The sequence below is a fragment of the Bombina bombina genome, chromosome 5 (genome assembly GCF_027579735.1).
Source record: "Bombina bombina isolate aBomBom1 chromosome 5, aBomBom1.pri, whole genome shotgun sequence".
In the NCBI taxonomy this organism is placed as follows: domain Eukaryota; kingdom Metazoa; phylum Chordata; class Amphibia; order Anura; family Bombinatoridae; genus Bombina; species Bombina bombina.
Genome location: NC_069503.1, coordinates 276,781,799 through 276,805,343, shown reverse-complemented (window position 1 = coordinate 276,805,343; position 23,545 = coordinate 276,781,799). Strand labels below are relative to the sequence as shown.

Sequence of the window (23,545 nt, the reverse complement as noted above, 5' to 3'; positions counted from 1 at the left end):
ATATCTATAGATATTAGCATAAAAAATAAATGCCCAAAAACTCTAAGCTTACATGTTAAAGGAATATGCAATTTGCATATGCGCTTTTTGTTTTATACAGCCTGAGAATGAAATGTATTGCATTCACATTTGTATGACCAGCATATATATATATATGTGTATATATTTTTTTTTATTGCAATAGGCTTTTCTGCTAAAGAATCAGTTGTTTATTTCTGAGAAGTCTGAATGGAGAAGCTGCCAAGGTAAAATCTTGATTCATATTTGAAAGCAAAATGCATTATTCAACAATAAGTGAATTTAACATAATGTTGCCAAATTTAATTTTGTAAATAATATCTTTGTTTTAAGCTAGATGCAAATTGATCTTGTAGATGCAGATTTCATTAGAAGCAATGTTTTAAGTAGACTTGTATTTACCATATTCATCACTCATTCATTTCTTTAAATATTACAAAACTCCTTTTACACTTTTGTTCTTTTCTGTGACGAAGTAGGTGGTCCAGCTATTTAGAAGCTCTACCGCCCACTATAAAATAGGGGAAAAGTCCTCAACACTCAAACTTCTTTTTAGCAATTTATTGATACAAAACAGCAACGTTTCGGGATCACAGCCCCTTATTCATGTATGACACTTTAATTATTACACAGAGACCTTTTATATATCCTTTGGCGCCAATGCACCTGTAGTGGAGCGTTGGCTCCATCTACTGACAGCCTATTGGTATTATACAGAATAATAAAAAAATAAAAAAAAAAAAATATATATATATATATATATATATATATATATATATATATATATATATATATATATATATATATATATATATATAATTTCTTTCATGTAATTAGCAAGAGTCCATGAGCTAGTGACGTATGGGATATACATTCCTACCAGGAGGGGCAAAGTTTCCCAAACCTTAAAATGCCTATAAATACACCCCTCACCACACCCACAATTCAGTTTTACAAACTTTGCCTCCGATGGAGGTGGTGAAGTAAGTTTGTGCTAGATTCTACGTTGATATGCGCTCCGCAGCAAGTTGGAGCCCGGTTTTCCTCTCAGCGTGCAGTGAATGTCAGAGGGATGTGAGGAGGGTATTGCCTATTTGAATGCAGTGATCTCCTTCTACGGGGTCTATTTCATAGGTTCTCTGTTATCGGTCGTAGAGATTCATCTCTTACCTCCCTTTTCAGATCGACGATATACTCTTATATACCATTACCTCTACTGATTCTCGTTTCAGTACTGGTTTGGCTTTCTACAAACATGTAGATGAGTGTCCTGGGGTAAGTAAATTTTATTTTCTGTGACACTCTAAGCTATGGTTGGGCACTTTGTTTATAAAGTTCTAAATATATGTATTCAAACATTTATTTGCCTTGACTCAGAATGTTCAACTTTCCTTATTTTTCAGACAGTCAGTTTCATATTTGGGATAATGCATTTGATTTAATCATTTTTTTCTTACCTTCAAAAATTTGACTCTTTTTTCCCTGTGGGCTGTTAGGCTCGCGGGGGCTGAAAATGCTTCATTTAATTGCGTCATTCTTGGCGCTGACTTTTTTGGCGCAAAAATTATTTTCCGTTTCCGGCGTCATACGTGTCGCCGGAAGTTGCGTCATTTTTTGACGTTATTTTGCGCCAAAAATGTCGGCGTTCCGGATGTGGCGTCATTTTTGGCGCCAAAAGCATTTTAGGCGCCAAATAGTGTGGGCGTCTGATTTGGCGCTAAAAAATATGGGCGTCGCTTTTGTTTCCACATTATTTTAGTCTCATTTTTCATTGCTTCTGGTTGCTAGAAGCTTGTTCTTTGGCATATTTTTTCCCATTCCTGAAACTGTCATTTAAGGAATTTGATCAATTTTGCTTTATATGTTGTTTTTTTTTTGTCTTACATATTGCAAGATGTCTCACGTTGCATCTGAGTCAGAAGATACTACAGGAAAATCGCTGTCTAGTGCTGGAGCTACCAAGCTAAGTGTATCTGTTTCTCCAGCTGTTGTTTGTATTGCATGTCATGACAAACTTATTAATGCAGATAAAATTTCCTTTAGTACTGTTACATTACCTGTTGCTGTTCCGTCAACATCTAATTTTCAGAGTGTTCCTGATAAACATAAGAGATTTTATTTTTTAAATCCATTAAGAAGGCATTGTCTGTTATTTCTCCTTCTAGTTTACATAAAAGTCTTTTAAAACTTCTCTTTTTTTCAGGTGAATTTTTAAAATGAACATCATCATTCTGATACTGATAAATCTTTGTATTTGTTCAAGATGGAATTTATTCGTTCTTTATTTAAAGAAGTATTAATTGCATTAGAAATAGAGGATTCTGGTCCTCTTGATACTAAATCTAAATGTTTAAATAAGGTTTTTAAATCTCCTGTAGTTATTCCAGAAGTGTTTAATCTCCCTGATGCTATTTCTGAAGTAATTTCCAGGGAATGGAATAATTTGGGTAATTCTTTTACTCCTTCTAAACGTTTAAGCAATTATATCCTGTGCCATCTGACAGATTAGAGGTTTTTTTTTTGGGACAAAATCCCTAAGGTTATGGTGCTGTCTCTACTCCTGCTAAATGTACTACTGTTCCTACGGCAGATAGTACTTTATTTAAGGAAAAATTGAATCCTTTCTAAGAAAAGCTTACTTATGTTCAGGTAATCTTCTTAGACCTGCTATATTTTTAGCGAATGTTGCTGCAGCTTCAACTTTTTGGTTAGAAGCTTTAGCGCAACAAGTAACAGATCATAATTTTATAGCATTATTATTATTCTATAACATACTAATAATTTTATTGGTGATACCATCTTTTGATATCATTAGAGTTGATGTCAGGTATATGTCTCTAGCTATTTTAGCTAGAAAAGCTTTATGGATTAAACTTGGAATGCTGATATGTCTTCTAAGTCAACTTTGCTTTCCCTTTCTTTCCAGGTTATTAAATTATTATCTCAATTGTTTCTGGAAGGAAGGGAACTTTTTTACCAAAGGATAAAAAATCTAAGGTAAATTTAGGTCTAATAATCTTTTTCGTTCCTTTCCTCACAACAAGGAACAAAAGCCTGATCCTTCATCCTCAGGAGCGGTATCAGTTTGGAAACTATTTCCAGTTTGGAATATATCCAAGCCTTATAGAAATCTATAGCCAGCTCCTAAGTACCCATGAAGGTGCGGCCCTTATTCCAGCTCAGCTGGTATGGGGCAGATTACGTTTTCTTCAAAGAAATTTGGATCAATTTCGTTCTCAATCTCTGGTTTCAGAACATTGTTTCAGAAGGTACAGAATTGGCTTCAAGTTAAGGCCTCCTGCTAAGAGATTTTTTTTTTTTTTTCCCCGTGTCCCAGTTAACACAGCAAAGGCTCAGCATTTCTGAAATGTGTTTCAGATCTAGAGTTGGTTGGAGTAATTATGCCAGTTCCAGTTCTGGAACAGGGGCTAGGGTTTTATTTTATCTCTTCATTGTACCAAAGAAGGTCAATTCCTTCAGACCAGTTCCGGATCTATCAATATTGAATCGTTATGTAAGGATACCAACATTCAAGATGGTTTCTGTAGGACTATCCTGCTTTTTGTTTAGCAAGGGCATTATATGTCTACAATAGATTTACAGGATGTGTATCTGCATATTCCGATTCATCCAGATCACTTTTAGTGTCTGAGATTCTCTTTTTAGACAAGCATTACCAGTTTTTTGGCTCTACCGTTTGGCCTAGCCTCAGTTCCAAGAATTTTTTTCAAAGGTTCTCGGTGCCCTTCTTTCTGTAATCAGAGAACAGGGTTTTGGTATTTCCTTATTTGGACGATATCTTGGTATTTGCTCAGTCTTCTCATTTTCGAAGAATCTCATACGAATCGACTTGTGTTGTTTCTTCAAGTTCATGGTTGGAGGTTCAATTTACCAATCAGTTCATTGATTCCTCAGACAAGGGTAACCTTTTTAGGTTTCTAGATAGATTCAGTGTCTATGACTCTGTCCTTGTCAGACAAGAGAAGTTTAACATTGATATCAGCTTGTCAAAACCTTCAGTCACAATCATTCCCTTTGGTAGCCTTATGCATGGAAATTTTAGGTCTTAGGACTGCCGCATCAGATGCGATTTCCTTTGCTCGTTTTCACATGCAACCTCTTCAGCTCTGTATGCTGAACCAATGGTGCAGGGATTACTCAAAGATATCTCAATTAATATCTTTAAACCGATTATACGACACTCTCTGACATGGTGGACAGATCACCATCGTTTAGTTCAGGGGGCTTCTTGTTCTTCCGACCTGGACTATAATCTCAACAGATGCAAGTCTTACAGGTTGGGGAGCTGTGTGGGGGTATCTGACGGCACAAGGGGTTTGGGAATCTCAGGAGGTGAGATTTCCGATCAATATTTTGGAACTCCGTGCAATTTTCAGAGCTTTTCAGTCTTGGCCTCTTCTGAAGAGAGAGTTGTTCATTTGTTTTCAGATAGACAATGTCACAACTGTGGCATACATCAATCATCAAGGAGGGACTCACAGTCCTCTGGTTATGAAAGAAGTATCTCGAATTTTGGTTTGGGCGGAATCCAGCTCCTGTCTAATCTCTGCGGTTCATATCCCAGGTATGGACAATTGGAAAGCGGATTATCTCAGTCGCCAAACGTTGCACCTGGGCGAATGGTCTCTTCACCCAGAGGTATTTTCTCAGATTGTTCAAATGTGGGAACTCCCAGAAATAGATCTGATGGCTTCTCATCTAAACAAGAAACTTCCCTGGTATCTGTCCGGATCCCGGGATCCTCGGGCGGAGGCAGTGGATGCATTATTTCTTCTTTACAAGTGTCATCCTGCCTATATCTTTCCGCCTCTAGTTCTTCTTCCAAGGGTATTCTCCAATATTCTAAAGGAATGCTCGTTTGTCCTGCTGGTAGCTCCAGCATGGCCTCACAGGTCTTGGTATGCGGATCTTGTCCGGATGGCCTCTTGCCAGCTGTGGACTCTTCCGTTAAGACCAGTCTTTCTGTCTCAAAACCTTAATTTTAAGGTATGGAGTTTGAACGCTTGATTCTTGGTCAAAGAGGTTTCTCTGACTCTGTGATTGATACTATGTGACAGGCTCTTAAATTTGTATCTAGAGAGATATATTATAGAGTCTGGAAGACTTATATTTCTTAGTGTCTTTCTCATCTTTTTTTCTTGGCATTCTTTTTGAATACCGAGAATTTTACAGTTTCTTCAGGATGGTTTAGATAAACGTTTGTCCGCAAGTTCCTTGAAAGACAAATCTCTGCTCTTTCTGTTCTTTTTCACAGAAGGTTTGCTAATCTTCCTGATATTTATTGTTTTGTACAACCTTTGGTTCGTATAAAACCTGTCTTTAAGTCAATTTCTCCTCCTTGGAGTTTGAATTTGGTTCTGGGGGCTCTTCAAGCTCCTCCTTTTGAACCCATGCATTCTTTGGTCGTTATTACTTTCTTGGAAAGTTTTGTTTCTTTTGGCCATCTCTTCTGCCAGAAGAGTCTCTGAATTATCTACTCTTTTGTGAGTCTCCTTTTCTGATTTTGCATCAGGATAAGGCGGTGCTGCGAACTTCTTTTGAATTTTTTACCTAAGGTTGTGAATTCTAACAACATTTGTGGTTCCTTCATTATGTCCTGATCCTATGAATTCTAAGGAGAAATCATTGCATTCTTTGGATGCTGTTAGAGCTTTGTAATATTATGTTGAAGCTACTAAGTCTTTCCGAAAGACTTCTAGTCTATTTGTCATCTTTTCCGGTTCTAGAAAAGGCCAGAAAGCTTCTGCCATTTCTTTGGCATCTTGGTTGAAATCTTTATTTCATCATGCCTATGTTGAGTCGGGTAACACTCCGCCTCAAAGGATTACAGCTCATTCTACTAGGTCAGTTTCTACTTCCTGGGCGTTTAGGAATGAAGCTTCGGTTGATCAGATTTGCAAAGCAGCAACTTGGTCCTCTTTGCATAATTTTACTAAATTCTACCATTTTGATGTGTTTCCTTCTTTTGAAGCATTTTTTGGTAGAAACGTACTTCAGGCAGTGTTTTCAGTTTGAATCTTCTGCTTATGTTTTTTCATTAAAATTTTATTCTGGGTGTGGATTATTTTCAGCAGGAATTGGCTGTCTTTATTTTATCCCTCCCTCTCTAGTGACTCTTGCGTGGAAAGATCCACATCTTGGGTAATCATTATCCCATACGTCACTAGCTCATGGACTCTTGCTAATTACATGAAAGAAAACATAATTTATGTAAGAACTTACCTGATAAATTCATTTCTTTCATATTAGCAAGAGTCCATTTTTTGTGGTGGTTTTGATTTTTTTGTATAAAGCACAATTATTCCAATTCCTTATTTTATATGCTTTCGCACTTTTTTCTTATCACCCCACTTCTTGGCTATTCGTTAAACTGAATTGTGGGTGTGGTGAGGGGTGTATTTATAGGCATTTTAAGGTTTGGGAAACTTTGCCCCTCCTGGTAGGAATGTATATCCCATACGTCACTAGCTCATGGACTCTTGCTAATATGAAAGAAATGAATTTATCAGGTAAGTTCTTACATAAATTATGATATATATATATATATATATATATATATATATATTAAAACCTGAATATAGATGCTGATAATTTTATAGTGTAAACTGTTACATTTATATAAGAGAACATGATATTCAAAAACAATATAGGAGAATAAGTGATTTAGTAATAGCAAGACAGATCATAATCTCTATTTAGGCCCCTAGGGGCCAAAGTCTCTAATTTGTGGATCCACCACATTTCCTTTTGTTTATGGAGACGTTCCCTACCCATACCACTCCTATTGGGCTTGATATGGTCTATGACCTGCCACCTGAGTTGGCTAATGTTGTGCCCTTTATCAAGGAAGTGTCTGGATAGGGGAGCCTCAAAATTCTTACATCTGATGTTAAAGTGATGTTGGCTCATTCTATCCCTCACTTTACGGGTCGTCTCCCCTATATACACCATGGAACAAGGACATTTTAATTAAATAGATCACATAAATGGTCTCACAAGTAAAGAAGCCATTTATGTTGTATATTTTTTTACCACTATGTGGGTGATGAAAATTAGTACCTCTTATTACAGAATTGCAATTCAAACATGGGAAATTTCCTGTTCTGTTGCTACCCAAAGTGGTCTGCTTTAACTCTTTCCCAGGTCCTATATCTATCTGTCTTTATGAGGTGATGCCTTAGGGTTTTCACTCTTGTGTGGGCCATTAATGGGGGTTCTTCAAAATAAACTACATCCTTGTTACACTCCTTGAGAATATGCCAATTCTGTCTGATAAGTCTAGCAATTTTATCACTCACTGGACTATGCTGGCTGACAAAAAACATTCCATTTTCTTTTTTTTGCTTTTGTTAGTTATTTCTCTGGTTTTGTGCAATGCCTCAATAGTGATATCCATAAGCCTAGGGCGATAGCCCCTATCAGTGAAATTTTTTTTTTTTTTTTTTAGCCATTTCTTTTAACCTAATCTCCTGTCTGTCCTTGTCACTCACAATTCTGTTTACCCTGAGAAGCTGACTTTTGGGTAATGAATTGACTAGTGGCCTTGGGTGAAAGCTATTGTACTTAAGTAAATTATTTTTGTCAGTATCTTTCACATATAGATTGAATTCCAGATGGTGTGCTGACTTATAAATCTTTGTGTCCAAAAATGGTACGGATTCTTCACTGTAACTGACAGTATACTCTAAGTCTCTAACCTTAGAATTAAGATCCCCTACAAATTGAAGTAGTGATTCTATGTTGCCCCACCATACGCCAAACATATAGTCTATGTACCGCCACCATATGGCACCATATTGCACTATATTGCTTAAAGGGACACTGAACCCAAAAATTTTGTTTTGTAATTCAGAAAGAGCATGCAATTTTAAGCAACTTTCTAATTTACTCCTATTATCAAATTTTCTTTGTTCTCTTGCTATCTTTATTTGAAAAAGAAGGCATCTATGCTTTTTTGGGTTCAGTACTCTGGACAGCATTTTTTTATTAGTGGATTAATTTATCCACCAATCAGCAAGGACAACCCAGGTTGTTCACCAAAAATGGGCCGGCATGTAAACTTGCATTTTAAATAAAGATACCAAGAGAATGAAGAAAATTTGATAATAGGAGTAAATTAGAAAGTGGCTTAAAATTTCATTCTCAATCTGAATCATGAAAGGAAAATTTTAGGTACAGTGTCCCTTTAAATAGACTAGTCTCATAGACGATGCTTTCCTCAACCTCATTCATGAAGAGGTTGACATATGATAGGGCCACATTAGAACCCATTGCCGTCCCCTGAGTCTGAACAAACCACTGATCCTGAAAGAGGAAATAATTCCAATATAGGATAATTTTCAATAGTTCCTCAACAAAATCTGCCTGTTCATACAAGTATCTCTTGTTCACCAGTAGATGTTTCCATATAATGGCTATGCCAGTTTCATGCTTTACAGAAGTATATAAACTTCTCACATCCATGGTGAACAAGAGAAACGTATCATTAGGAAACTCCAGTGCTTTTGCCTTCTCCAAAAAATGATTAGTGTCTTTAAGGTAGATAGACATTTTTACCACCTCTGGTTGCAATATTTTATCAATAAATTTGGAAATGTTGGTGTATATGGAGTCCACACTAGAGACTATAGGCCTCCCTGGTGGCCTTTGGTTGTCCTTATGGACCTTGGTGACAGTGTAGAAAATGGGGTTGCGTGGGGAGGAAACAAAGGAAATCTGCCAAGTTTTTATCTATTACACTACTATCTAGTGCTTTCTTTAATGTTGCTGCAATTTCCTTTTGTATATCGTATAAAAGATTGTTCGTTAACTTTTTATAAGTGTTCATATCCCCTAACTATGACATAGCTTCCTTTATGTAGTATGTTTTGTCTATCAAGACAGTAGCCCCTCCCTTGTCAGCCCCCTTTAGTATGACATTCTGATTTTCCTTCAATTTATTATTAGTGAAATTAGTTAGTACTACTTTTTCACCCTTTTGCCATGTTTTCGTATGATCTTTATTTTTATATTCACGTTTCAGTTTTGTTACCCCATTTTCTATTAAATTAATGAATGTGTTTATACTATGGTTATTCATATTCAGATAAAACATACCCTTCTTATGTAATCCTAGATTTTTGAAAGACCATTTGCTGCTGTTAAACCAAACTTTTAATTTAATATTACGATACAGGAGGAGGATTATCGTCAAGGCAGGGTATATCAATGGCGTTTCCGAGGGATAGAATGAGCCAACATCGCTCTAACATCAGATGTAAGAATCTTGAGGCTCCCCTCTCCAGACACTTCCTTGATAAAGGGCACAACATTAGCCAACTCAGGTGGCAGGTCATAGACCATATCAAGCCCAATAGGAGTGGTATGGGTAGGGAAAGTCTCCTTTAAAAAAATAAAAATAAAAAAGGAAATGTGGTCGATCCACAAATTAGAGATAGAGATTATGATCTATCTTGCTATTTCTAAATCACTTATTCTCCTATATTGTTTTTGAATATCTTGTTCTGTTATATAAATGTAACAGTTTACACTATAAAATTATCAGCATCTATATTCAAGTTTTAAATTGACCATAAAGTTAAAGGTTTTTTAGTATATGTATTTATGTGTATATGTATATGTATGTGTGTGTGTGTGTGTGTATATGTATGTGTATATATATATATATATATATATATATATATATATATATATATATATATATATACATACATACATACATACATACATACATACATACATACATACATACATACATACATACATACATACATATACACACACACACACACGTGGCCCTCGTTTTACAGCGGTTCAATTTACACCATTTCAGAATAACAACCTTTTTTTCCAGTCATGTGACTGCTATTAAAAAGCTTTGAGAAGCAGTGCATTTATTAAAATAGCCAGTAGGTGGAGCTGTCCGCTTGTGTTGCAGCAAAGCCAAGCAAGCTGAAATTAATCAGTTTTAACCCGACCTGAGCTATCGAGCAGATTTCAAAGGAACAAGATCTTCCTGTCTATAACTCAGTCCAGATTGGAATGCAAAGAAAGAACTGTTTGCAGAAAAATGCAAGTGAAGTCTGTGTTGTGTGTTTATTTTATTAGGTTTATAATGCTGTTTAGCAAATGTTTTTGTTAATTTAACTTAGTTTAATTATATATTTTGTGTTGTGTGATTATTTTATTAGGTTTATAATGCTGTATAGCATTTAAAGTCTTCATTTTAATAATGTATTAAGTGTTACTTAATAAGAAGGGCCTGGAACCTATCTCCCTTACTTCCCATTGACTTACATTATAAACTGGGTTTCAATTTACAACGGTTTCGATTTACAACCATTCCTTCTGGAACCTAACTCCGGCGTAAACTGAGGGCTACCTGTGTATGTGTGTATATATGTATATATGTGTATGTATATATGTGTATATATATATATATATATATATATGTATATGTGTATGTGTATGTGTATATATATATATATATATATATATGTATATGTGTATGTGTGTGTATATGTGTATATATATATATATATATATATATATATATATATATATATATATATATATATATATATATATATATATATATAAAATTTGTTTTTTATTCTGTGTAATACTCATAGGCTGTCAGTAGATGGAGCTAACGCTCCACTATAGGTGCATTGGCACCAAAGAATAGATATTAAAGGTCTCTGTGTAATAATTTAAAGTTTCAAGCATGAATAAAGGTCTGTGACCCCGAAACGTTGCTTTTTGGTATCAATAAATTGCTAAAAATAAGTTTTTCAGTGCTGAGGACTTTTTCCATAGTTTCTACACTACTCTTTGGGGACTTAGCAGTGTCCCCTGATCCTACGGGCACCCCTCTTCTGTTGTGCTGTTCTCTTATTTTCTACATTGGCCCACTATAAAATAGGAGAGCATGCTCACGTGTCTCTATCGCTGTGCGTCCCACAATATATAATTCAGCTTGTACAGTTTTGCCCAGTATACAGTAACTGAATTTACATTTTGTAAGTGGTCACACAACATTAGCACAGATGTGTGAACATGCCCTCCTTTTCTACATTACAGTAGAAGAAGGAATTAATGGTAAAGATGCAAAACAGATGATAAAGGGACAGGGGTCATAAAATCATAATATAGGGAGAGTCCCAGACTGTGACAGATTATTACTTTTAACATTGTATGTGATATTAAAGCAGAAAAGAGGTGGGGCTTTAGTATCCCTTTAAAGGTATACTGAACCCACATTTTTTATTTCATGATTCAGATAGAGCATGCAATTTAAAAACTTTCTAAATTACTGCTATTATCAATTTTTCTTCATTCTCTTTGTATCTTTATTTGAAAATGCAGGAATGTAAGCATAGGAGCCAGCCAATTTTTGGTCTAGAACCCTGGATAGCACTTTCTGATTGGTCTCTGCATTTAGCCACCAATCGGCAAGAACTACCCAGGTGCTGAACCAAAAATGGGCCGGCTCATAAGCTTACATTCATGCTTTTTCAATTAAAAATACTAAGAGAACAGAGAAAGATCGATTATATGAGTAAATTAGAAAGTTGCTTAGAATTGCATGCTCTATCTGAATTGTGAAAGAAAAAAAAGAGTTTAGTATCCCTTTTAACTATTTAGTTACATATCTGTCGGTAGGGACACAATACATTTCTACAACAATTGTATTTTTTAGTAACTGTTTTTCTAGCAATCTGATGGAGAGTCAGCTTTATGCCTGACACTTACACATAGCTAACATCTTTATTAATGTACAGGCAATTAATTAAATGCCTTCGGAAGATATGCATCATCGTACTCTGTGTAACGTTTCTTACAATAATCCTGCCTCCTATTAAACCCAGATCTGCACTTGTCTGACGGATGGATCACTTATGTTTTACGCTTTCTTCTCTCTTTGTTAACTTTCTTTTAGATGACGAACAGAGGGACCTTTTGTGCCAAACATTAAGTGACATTATGGAAATGGTGAGCGTTAATAATAATTCCAGCTCCTTTTGCTTGGCAGTCTGGATGAAAGGGAAAACCACTCCAGAACCTGAGAGGGAGCTGCCTGCAGAATCCAGCCAACAGGGAGAGCAACAGAGTAAGATGATTAGTTCTCTCTTCACATGATAAATCCTATTGCTGTCACTTTAGGAGATGGGAGAGCTGGCACGTGCAACACTAACCCGCTCTAATGTGTAAATTGTATTTATAAGTGAAGCATCTTCTTGTTTTTTTTAAGTCCTAAGTGCTTCATTTATGTGATGCAGAATAATTAAAAAAAACAACAACCTTACATTGTACAGATTTATCTCCCTTTTGATATATTGTTGCTAACATTTAAAGCTGGTAATGGGGTTGTCCGTTTTCTTTAAAGGGACAGTCTACACCAGAATTGTTGTTGTTTAAAAAGATAGGTAATGCCTTTACTACCCATTCCCCAGCTTTGCACAACCAACATTGTTATATTAATATACTTCATAACATTCAAACCTCTACATTTCTGCCTGTTTCTAAGCCACTAAAGACAGCCTCTTATCGCATGCTTTTTTTAATTTGTTTTTCACAACAGGGGAGTGCTAGTTCATGTGAGCCTTATAGATCGCATTGTGCTAGCACCCGTGGGTTGTGGCAGACTCTGCACTTATTGGATAAAATGCAAGTCAATAGATAAGTCATGTGATCAGGAGGCTGTCATTAAAGGGACACTGAACCCAATTTTTTTCTTTTGTGATTCAGATAGGGAATGCAATTTTAAGCAACTTTCTAATTTACTCCTATTATCAATTTTTTCTTCGTTCTCTTGCTATCTTTATTTGAAAAAGAAGGCATCTAAGCTAAGGAGTAGCAATTTTTTGGTTTAGGGCCATGGACATCACTTTTTTTATTGGTGCTGTCCAATAAGCAAGGACAACCCAGTTTGTTCACCGAAAATGGGCCGGCATCTAAACTTAACTTCTTGCTTTTCAAATAAACATCCCAAGAGAATGAAGAAAATTTGATAATAGGAGTAAATTTGAAAGTTGCTTAACCCCTTAATGACCGAGGACGTGCAGGGTACGTCCTCAAAAAAAAAAGGCAGTTAATGCCTGAGAACGTACCCTGCACGTCCTCGGTTTGGAAAGCAGTTGGAAGCGATCCTGCTCGCTTCCAGCTGCTTTCCGGTTATTGCAGTGATGCCTCGATATCGAGGCATCCTGCAATAACCATTTGTAGCCATCCGGTGCAGAGAGAGACACTCTGTGGCCCTCTCTGCACCGGACATTAACGGCTACGTTCGTTGGTGGGTGGGAGCCGGTATGGGAGGTGGGTGGCGGCCATCGATGGCCTTTGTGATGCGGAGGGGGGCGGGATCGGGGGCGGGGACGACCGGGGGGGACGCGCACGGACGCGCGTGCACGGGGAGGCCGGGCGGGCGCGTGCACGGGGAGGGAGCGGGTGGGAACCACTACCTACAGAAAATGTTTTTGTTAGAAGTGGGGATCAAAGGGGTTAATATGTTTATTTTGGTGATCGGTTTGGCTGGTGGGGTATTGGACTGTGGGGGGGAAGCTACACTACAGAAACAAATAGTAAAACATTAAAAAAAACATTTTTATTTGCAAACTGGGTACTGGCAGACAGCTGCCAGTACCCAAGATGGCCCCAATAAGGCAGAGGGGGAGGGTTAGGGAGCTATTTTGGGGGGATCAGGGAGGTTGGGGGCTAAGGGGGGACCCTACATAGCAGCATATGTAAATATGCTTAAAAATTTTTTTTATACCTTTTATTTTAGTACTGGCAGACTTTCTGCCAGTACTTAAGATGGCGGGGACAATTGTGGGGTGGGGGAGGGAAGAGTGCTGTTTGGGAGGGATCAGGGGGTGGGATGTGTCAGGTGGGAGTCTGATCTCTACACTAAAGCTAAAATTAACCCTGCAAGCTCCCTACAAACTACCTAATTAACCCCTTCACTGCTGGCCATAATACACATGTGATGCGCAGCAGCATTTAGCGGCCTTATAATTACCAAAAAGCAACGCCAAAGCCATATATGTCTGCTATTTATGAACAAAGGGGATCCCAGAGAAGCATTTAAAACCATTTGTGCCATAATTGCACAAGCTGTTTGTAAATAATTTTAGTGAAAAACCTAAAGTTTGAAAAAGTGAACAATTTTTTTTTTATTTGATTGCTTTTGGCGGTGAAATGGTGGCATGAAATATATACCAAAATGGGCCTAGATCAATACTTGGGGTTGTCTACTACACTACACTAGAGCTAAAATTAACCCTAGAAGCTCCCTACATGCTCCCTAATTAACCCATTCACTGCTGGGCATAATACACGGTTGGTGCGCAGTGGCATTTAGCAGCCTTCTAATTACCAAAAAGCAAAGCCAAAGCCATATATGTCTGCTATTTATGAACAAAGGGGATCCCAGAGAAGCATTTACAACCATTTATTCCATAATTTCATGAGTTGTTTGTAAATAATTTCAGTGAGAAACCTAAAGTTTGTGAAAAAATTTGTGAAATGTAAAATAAGTTTTTTATTTGATCGCATTCGGCGGTGAAATGGTGCCATGAAATATACCAAAATGGGCCTAGATCAATACTTTGGGATGTCTTCTAAAAAAAAAATATATACATGTCAATGGATATTCAGAGATTCCTGAAAGATATTAGTGTCCCAATGTAACTAGCGCTAATTTTGAAAAAAAGTGGTTTGGAAATGGCAAAGTGCTACTTGTACTTATAGCCCTATAACTTGCAAAAAAAGTAAAGAACATGTAAACATTGGGTATTTCTAAACTCAGGACAAAATTTAGAAACTATTTAGCATGGGTGTTTTTTGGTGGTTGTAGATGTGTAACAGATTTTGGGGGTCAAAGTTAGAAAAAGTGTGTTTTTTTCCATTTTTTCCTCATATTTTATAATATTTTTTATAGTAAATTATAAGATATGATGAAAATAATGGTATATTTTGAAAGTCCATTTAATGGCGAGAAAAACGGTATATAATATGTGTGGGTACAGTAAATGAGTAAGAGGAAAATTACAGCTAAACACAAACACCACAAAAATGTAAAAATAGCCTTGGTCCCAAACGGACAGAAAATGGAAAAGTGCTGTGGTCATTAAGGGGTTAAAATTGCATGCTCTATCTGAATCACGAAAGAAAAAATTTGGGTTATGTGTCCCTTTTAAAGACTTTTATACAAGATAATCACAGAGGTAAAAAGTATATTAATATAACCATGTTGGTTATGCAAAACTGGGGAATGGGTAATAAAGGTATCTTTTTAAACAACAACAATTTTGGAGTAGATTGTTCCTTTAAGTTATAAGCACATTTATAGCAATAGTATGCAAGACCTTATTTTTAATTCACCCTCATCTGAGTGCTCGGACACCACATAACATATAGAGACCTTTCTTTAAAAGTACTGATCCATATATTTGGTACAAGCTTTTTTTAAATTTATTTATTAGTCCAGACTGGTACCAATTTGGCCAAAACTTTAAAGGGACATATAAAACTGAATATACTAATAGCTCCACCATTATGTTACTTATGATTGCAATAATAAAATAGCCTCTAATACCCTTGTTAACATGTAGGATCCTATAATGTAACATGCCCTAGGGCCTTTCTCAGAGCATACAGAGACTGTGACTCACTGACTAGTATAACTTGTCGCATTTTCCATTTGCTCAGAGAACGACCAAATGGCGCCTTTAGTATATAGTGTCCCCCCCCATTATTTTTTATGGTACAAGGTGTTCACATCAAAATATAACGTAAGAGGGCAAAGACCCAGAATGGTGCACTCAGTAGCTGTCCCTGAATAGAGTAAAGTTGAGTTTATAGTATATATTATAGGTTTCAAGCGATTTGGTAACAATCTGTTCCTGGCCCAAACACAATTGATTAAAGTAAATGTCAATTTTGATGCTAAAGTGCCCGGTTTTTAAAATTTAGATTAAAAACAGGGGCACTTTAATTCATCAAAACTTACATTTCACTCCTGTTGTGAAAAAAACCTTAACTTTTAATCTTCACAGCAGCTCCAGCGTCCTCCGGTTGTTGCAAGCCATTTCTGATGTCAGAAATGATGGATTGGTCATCCTCTAATCACGGCTTCCCCCCCCGGGGGAATCAGTGTCTGATTCAACACCGTGATTGGAGGAAGCCGGATTTCTAATTTTAGACCCAGGAAGAGGCTTTGCAACGGGTGGAGGAAGCTGGAGCTACTGTCAAGATTAAAAGGTAATTATTTTTTTTCTCAACAGAAGTGAAATGTAAATTTTTGATGAATTAAAGTTCCCCTGTTTTTAATCGAATTTTTAAAAACCGGGCACTTTAGCATCAAAATTGACATTCACTTTAAGGATATGCCTGTTAAAGGGACATTATACACTAGATTTTTCTTTGCATAAATGTTTTGTAGATGATCCATTTATATAGCCTATACAGCTTTAAAAAAAAAAGTAAAGTTTTGCTTATTTTTAAATGGCATTGTGCAGTGGGTGTTCCAGCTAACCTTTTTAAAGTAAGTTTTTATAAGGGTTTTATACTGGATTTATCAGTATCTGTGCATATTATTCTTTACAGAAGTGTCTATTACATGCACTTAAATGAAAATTGGTGTATACTGTCCCTTTAATGTGATGCTCTTCAATCAGAATTCCCTAGAGGTAGGGCAGAAGGGATAGCGCAATACCATCAGTCTTTAGAGTCTACGCAGTAAGCTACATTATTTTTGCAGACCTTGTACTTTAAAAGTTTGAACAATTTAATGCAAGGAACATTCACTACAACAAACCATGAATTTGAGCTTAAAGGGACATGAAACTCAAAAGTTTTATTTTGTAAAAAAGAGCATACAAATTTTCATAAAGTTTCCCGTTTACTATTATCAGATTTGCTTTGTTCTCATGGTATTCCTTGTTAAAGAGATATATGCAGTGTGCACATTTCTGGAGCACTAGATGGCAGGAAAAAGTGCTGCCATCTAGTGTTCTTGCAAATATAGAACATTCTCGGAAAACTGCTGTAATATAGCGCTGCCGGTCCACGCACACTCCTGACCTTACTTTCCTATTTTCAAAATGGAAACCAAGAGGACAAAGAAAACTTGATAATGCAAGTAGATTGGAAAATTGTATTCTCTACCTTAATCATAAAATAAATACATTGGGGGTCCTTGTCCCTTTTTTAATTTATCGTTTAAGGATGAGTGTGGTAAATGGTGATCTGTGATAGAAAGGAAGAAGGCAGCAGCGTAACACTAACTAGATTCTTGTCACATTTTAACCTTTTAGGAAAAAGAAAACGTAAAATTAAATAACTTGCATAAAATATCTCATAAATTTACACTCATCGTTTGCTGACCTTTTATTTTTTCTTTTGGAGGAAAAAAAATCATGAAATTTAAAAAAAAAAATAAAAAAAAAAAATTGCAATGTAGAAAAAAAAGTGACATATTTATTTATGTTTTTACATCGACGCTCACCTTTTTGCTTTCCTTTATATAGAACAGTGTTTTCTATGTTTTTGTTTTTTGTTTTTTATGAATGTTATCATAGAAAATGTAAAATTATTACTGTAAATGCAATTTAATAATTTACATAACATGAAATACATTATTAAATATTGTTGTTGTTATAATGATAATTTATAGATCAATATATTTATTTATACGTTGACACTCACTCTTGATTTTCCTTTATACAGAACAAATGTTTTCTATGTTTTTGCAAATGTTACTAATATCAGGGAAAATTAAATTATATTGTAGAAAATGTAATTAAATACATTGTTTTTAGTTAATGTCAGTAATATTTATAATGTTTCAAACTAAGACAGAACATTGTGTTAAAGTGATGGCAAACTTTCCTCTTTCTTTAAGCAGATCCGGGGTTTTAGCCATATTTTAGATGGAGTTTATTCATCAGTTGTAATAGATACGCTTTAGGGCTGCAACTAACGATTATTTTCATAATCAATTAATCGGCCAATTATTTTTTCGATTAATCGGATAAAAAAAGAATCAATAATAGTTTCCTATATTTTAAATAAAATGCACATAATGAGTGTTACAAATATAAACTTCAGACTAAAACTTTACATTAACACAACTGTTTCTTCAATTTTTAGGCAGCAGAGCACAGTTTTATAATTAAACAAAACAAAACCACAAACTGTTTGAAAAGAGGTAGAACTAGAAAGAGTTAGACTATCACTGTTAATAACATTCTGTTGTTCACTCTTTCAGAAACTTTGCAATGAAATGCTAAAATCTCAATATGACCACATGCTTCTGGCTGAGGCTGGCTCTCTGTTTGCAGCTATATTTCCTGCAGCAGAGAAAAGGTACCCAGATGGTATTGAGGTGCTTGAGATGCATAAGTAGGGTTTTGCCAATTTCACCAAAGTGGGATATTTATCTTTGTTAGCTCTTCACCAATGCAAAGTGTTTTTCACCTTGGCAATGGGCCTCTAATTAAAGTAACCCTTGACTTCATTCTAGCATAAAAAATATCTTGAATATTTATATAAAATGGTAAATAACCAGCTATGAGGTTAGGGGAAAATATCTAGTCCGCTCTAAAAATAACGGATATATACTTATAAAGGTTGAATCTGGTACATATTATCACAATTTATTAAAAATATAAAAAAAACAAATCAAAAGCGCTAAGGACTATATATCAATAACAGGACAAAGCCTTACACATTTATTTATACAGTACATATAATCAGCAATAGCAAGCAATCCGCTAATAATTGTGCAAACAGATAATAGTGCACATCAATTTAAATAACTCCCATCAATCTAGGGGCAAGGTGTAAACAACAAGCTTGGCACTATATCATGAAAAGCATAGTTCCAAATCACCGGATTTAATATAAACAATCCAAATGATGACTATTATATCTGGGTTGCACATAAGCCAGGGGTAGTTGCAACTATTTTCATAATCGATTATCATCGATTATGACGATTAGTTGTTGCAGCTCTAATATGCTTTAACTTAATTTTTAATGTAGCGCTGAAATCCAAATACCCTGCGCTCCGACTGCCTACTTCAAAAGTATTTTTTTTTTTTTGTGAGCTGTTATTGTACTCCAATCAGCGCTCTAGCCATGTGGCACTCACGCAATTGTATTTTTTCGTAGCTAGAGCGCCGATTGGCAAATAGTTCAAAATGTTACCCCCCCTAAAAAACAAAAAAATACTTTTGAACTATTCGCCAATCAGCGCTCTAGCTTCAATTTTTTTTTATTTTTTTTTAAATTGTGCGAGTGCCATATGTGGGCAGTCGGTATATGATTTCAGCACTGCATTAAGAAGTATGTTAAAGCACATCTTCATTACAACTGATGAATTAAACTCCGTCAAAAAATTGCTAACATTCTGCATTTGTTTATACAAAGGGGAAAGATTACTTTAAGTAATGCACTTATTGAAAGATTACTTTAAGTAATGCACTTATTTGCATACATTATTTCTATACATAATAGTGTGTTGTTGATGTGATTTTTATAATACTAATCCCCATTCCAATAACGTTTCTCTAGTGCTACTGTAGACTTGTTTTTATGGTATATTTGCCTGTGTTAGATGCATGCCTTTGCATTGTGATTTATTTTAACCATGCACACATAACATTGCTTGTGTAGGGGTAATATTAAAGGGACAGTCTACACCAGAATTTTAATTGTTTAAAAAGATAGATAATCCCTTTTATTATCCATCCCCCAGTTTTGCATAACCATCACAGTTATATTAATATATATTTTACTTCTGTGATTACCTTGTATCTAAGCCTCTGCAGACTGCCCTTATTTCTGCAGAGGCGTAACTAAAAACTCCAGGGCCCCAGTGCAAGAATCCATAAAGGGCCCCCCCGGGTCATAGATATTCATAAGGACCCACAGTCACCTATGTGCACACACACACATGGCTTCTGCAATATTAATATTTCACAAGATATGCCACTGGAGAGTGTACTAGCTGGCACAGTATGTGTGATTAATATATTGATATACAGTATCTCACAAAAGTGAGTAAAACCCTCACATGTTTGTAAATATTTTATTATATCTTTTCATGTGACAACACTGAAGAAATGACACTTTGCTACAATGTAAAGTAGGGAGCCTGTATAACAGTGTAAATTCCCCTCAAAATAACTCAACACACAGCCATTAATGTCTAAACCGTTGGCAACAAAAGTGAGTACACCCCTAAGTGGAAATGTCCAAATTGGGCCTAATTGGCCATTTTCCCTCCCCGCTGTCATGTGACTTGTTAGTGTTACAAGGTCTCAGGTGTGTATGGGGAGCAGGTGTGTTACATTTGGTGTTATCACTCTCACACACTCTCATATTGGTCACTAGAAGTTCAACATGGCACCTCATGGCAAAGAACTCTGAGAATCTTCAAAAAAGAATTGTTGCTCTACATAAAGATGGCCTATGCTATTAGAAGATTGCCAAGACCCTGAAACTAAGCTGCAGCACGATGGGCAAGACAATACAGCGGTTTCACAGGGCAGGTTCCACTTAGAACAGGCCTCGCCATGGTCAATCAAAGCTCAGCTTCATATCCAGAGGTTTTCTTTGGGAAATAGACGTATGCGTGCTGCCAGCATTGCTGCAGAGGTTGAAGGGGTGGGGGTGTCAGCCTGCCAGTGCTCAGACCATATGCTGCACACTGCATCAAATTGGTCTGCATGACTGTCATCCCAGAAGGAAGCCTCTTCTAAAGATGATGCACAAGAAAGCCTGTAAACAGTTTGCTGAAGACAAGCAGACTAAGGACATGGATTACTGGAACCATGTCCTGTAGTCTGATGAGACCAAGATAATCAAATTTGGTCTTGCCTACTGTCAAGCATGGTGGTGGGAGTGTCATGGTCTGGGTCTGCATGACTGCTGCAGGCACTGGGGAGCTACAGTTCATTGAGGGAACCATTAATGCCAACATGCACTGTGACATACTGAAGCAGAGCATGATCCCCTCCCTTTGGAGACTGGGCCGCAGGGCAGTATTCCAATATAACGACCCCCAAACACACCTCCAAGATGACCACTGCCTTGCTAAAGAAGCTGAGGTTAAAAGTGATGGACTGGCCAATCATGTCTCCAGACCTAAACCCTATTGAGCTTCTGTGGGGCATCCACAAGGTCTCTAACATCCACCAGCTCCGTGATGTCGTCATGGAGGAGTGGAAGAGGACTCCAGTGGCAACCTGTGAAGCTCTGGTGAACTCCATGCCCAAGAGGGTTAAGGCAGTGCTGGAAAATAATGGTGGCCACACAAAATATTGACACTTTGGACATTTCCACTTAGGGGTGTACTCACTTTTGTTGCCAACGGTTTAGACATTAATGGCTGTGTGTTTAGTTATTTTGAGGGGACAGCAATTTTACATTGTTATACAGGCTGTACACTCACTACTTTACATTGTAGCATAATGTAATTTCTTCAGTAGTATTTTGGTGAGGTGAACCCTGCGCGAATATAGGTACCTTTTTAGCTCCCCTCTCTAGGTTCCCTAGTAAACCTCAGAGTTAACAGTAATGTGAATTTATGAGGCAAGCGCCAAAAGGCTAAGGTAGGTTGGTAAAAGAATGTCTTAAATTTCTGAATTGCAGTAAAATATACAATTTTAATATAATTTATACTATATATATATATATATATATATATATATATATATATATATATATATATATATATATATATATTTCCTTTTATTATTTGAACACAAAGGACACTACATTTATTATATAGAACTGAGATTGCTTTCAAAATAAATTTCTTTTTGGATTACACACTAACCAATTTTATATTCAATTCCTTTTGGGGGATTCACCACAATTTACACACAGCTGCTCTTCATTCAGATAATGTTTGTATTTATGAACTATTGTATGAAACATTTACTATTATTACTGTGACATTTCAATACTGTGATTTTACTATTGTAATTTTACTTTTATTTTTGTGATTTTAATTCGAAGCCTTTTATCTGTGAAACATGGATCCATGAATTTTAATGTACTAGATTATATATATATATATATATATATATATATATATATATATATATATATATATATATATATATATATTTATATATATATTATATTATATTAAAATTGTATATTTTACTGCTATTCAGAAATTTAGGACATACTTTTACCAACCTACCTTAGCCTTTTGGCGCTCGCCTAATAAATTCACTTTACTGTAATTTCTTCAGTGTTGGCACATGAAATAAGAGAAAATATTTTCAAAAATGTGAAGGATGTACTCACTTTTGTGAGATACTGTATGTGTGTGTGTATGTATATGTGTGTATATATATATATATATATATATATATATATATATATTTCTTTCATGTAATTGGCAAGAGTCCATGAGCTAGTGACGTATGGGATATACAATCCTACCAGAAGGGGCAAAGTTTCCCAAACCTCAAAATGCCTATAAATACACCCCTCACCACACCCACAATTCAGTTTTACAAACTTTGCCTCCTATGGAGGTGGTGAAGTAAGTTTTTTCTAAGATTTCTACGTTGACATGCGCTTCTCAGCATTTTGAAGCCCGATTCCTCTCAGAGTACAGCGAATATCAGAGGGATGTGAAGGGAGTATCACCTATTGAATGCAATGGTTTTCCTCATGGGAGATCTATTTCATAGGTTCTCTGTTATCGGTCTTAGAGATTCATCTCCTACCTCCCTTTTCAGATTGACGATATACTCTCATATTCCATTACCTCTACTGATAACTGTTTCAGTACTGGTTTGGCTATCTGCTATATGTGGATGGGTGTCTTTTTGGTAAGTATGTTTTTATTACTTAAGAAACCTGAGCTACGGTTTGGCACTTTATGCATAAATATATGTATTGTACTTATATTTTTAAAAAAAGAGAAAAGTTGAGACTGTTCCATAAAATCAATTCCTTTATTTGATTATTTTAAAAAACGGCAAACATAGCAATGAAAGGACATGGTGTAGAAGGCGCAGCACAGTCTGGCTTACTCGTTTCGGATATAATCCGTAGTCATAGCCTACTGTGATGTGCTCTACACCTGGTTTAAAACAAGTGTGATTGGTACAAATGTACAAACACGCCCTCAGCTTCCTACCAATGTCTAAAATTCATTCTATTCACCCTCTAATGTCTGGAAAGCACAATCCTGGAACGCTATATATGTATGTACACATTGTATTACATTTGTCTCCTGTTTGCAAAATACAGAAGTGAATATCCACTAAAATTGGTACATATATTTCTCACACATACGCAAAAGACACAATAATTAATAGAATAGTCAATAGAATAGTCATTCATGTGATTATTAATCAACAGTGGTCACAAAAATGTATCTAATATATAAATAAATAAAAATAGATGGATATAGTATGGGGGAATATGCATATAGAAAAGGGGAGAAAGGATACTTATATTGCCAATGCTATCT

At 36.0% G+C, this 23,545-nt stretch overlaps 1 protein-coding gene across 2 annotated transcripts in view; it reads left to right on the top strand.

The window, feature by feature from the left end:
- MINDY3 (MINDY lysine 48 deubiquitinase 3) overlaps positions 1-23,545 on the top strand; it is a 325,101-nt gene that overhangs the window by 16,786 nt on the left and 284,770 nt on the right. For both annotated transcript variants that reach the window (XM_053714015.1, XM_053714014.1), the window contains exons 4-5: positions 185-245; positions 11,981-12,151. In XM_053714015.1, the coding sequence (XP_053569990.1) occupies positions 185-245; positions 11,981-12,151 (232 nt within the window). The remainder of the gene's footprint in view (positions 1-184; positions 246-11,980; positions 12,152-23,545) is intronic.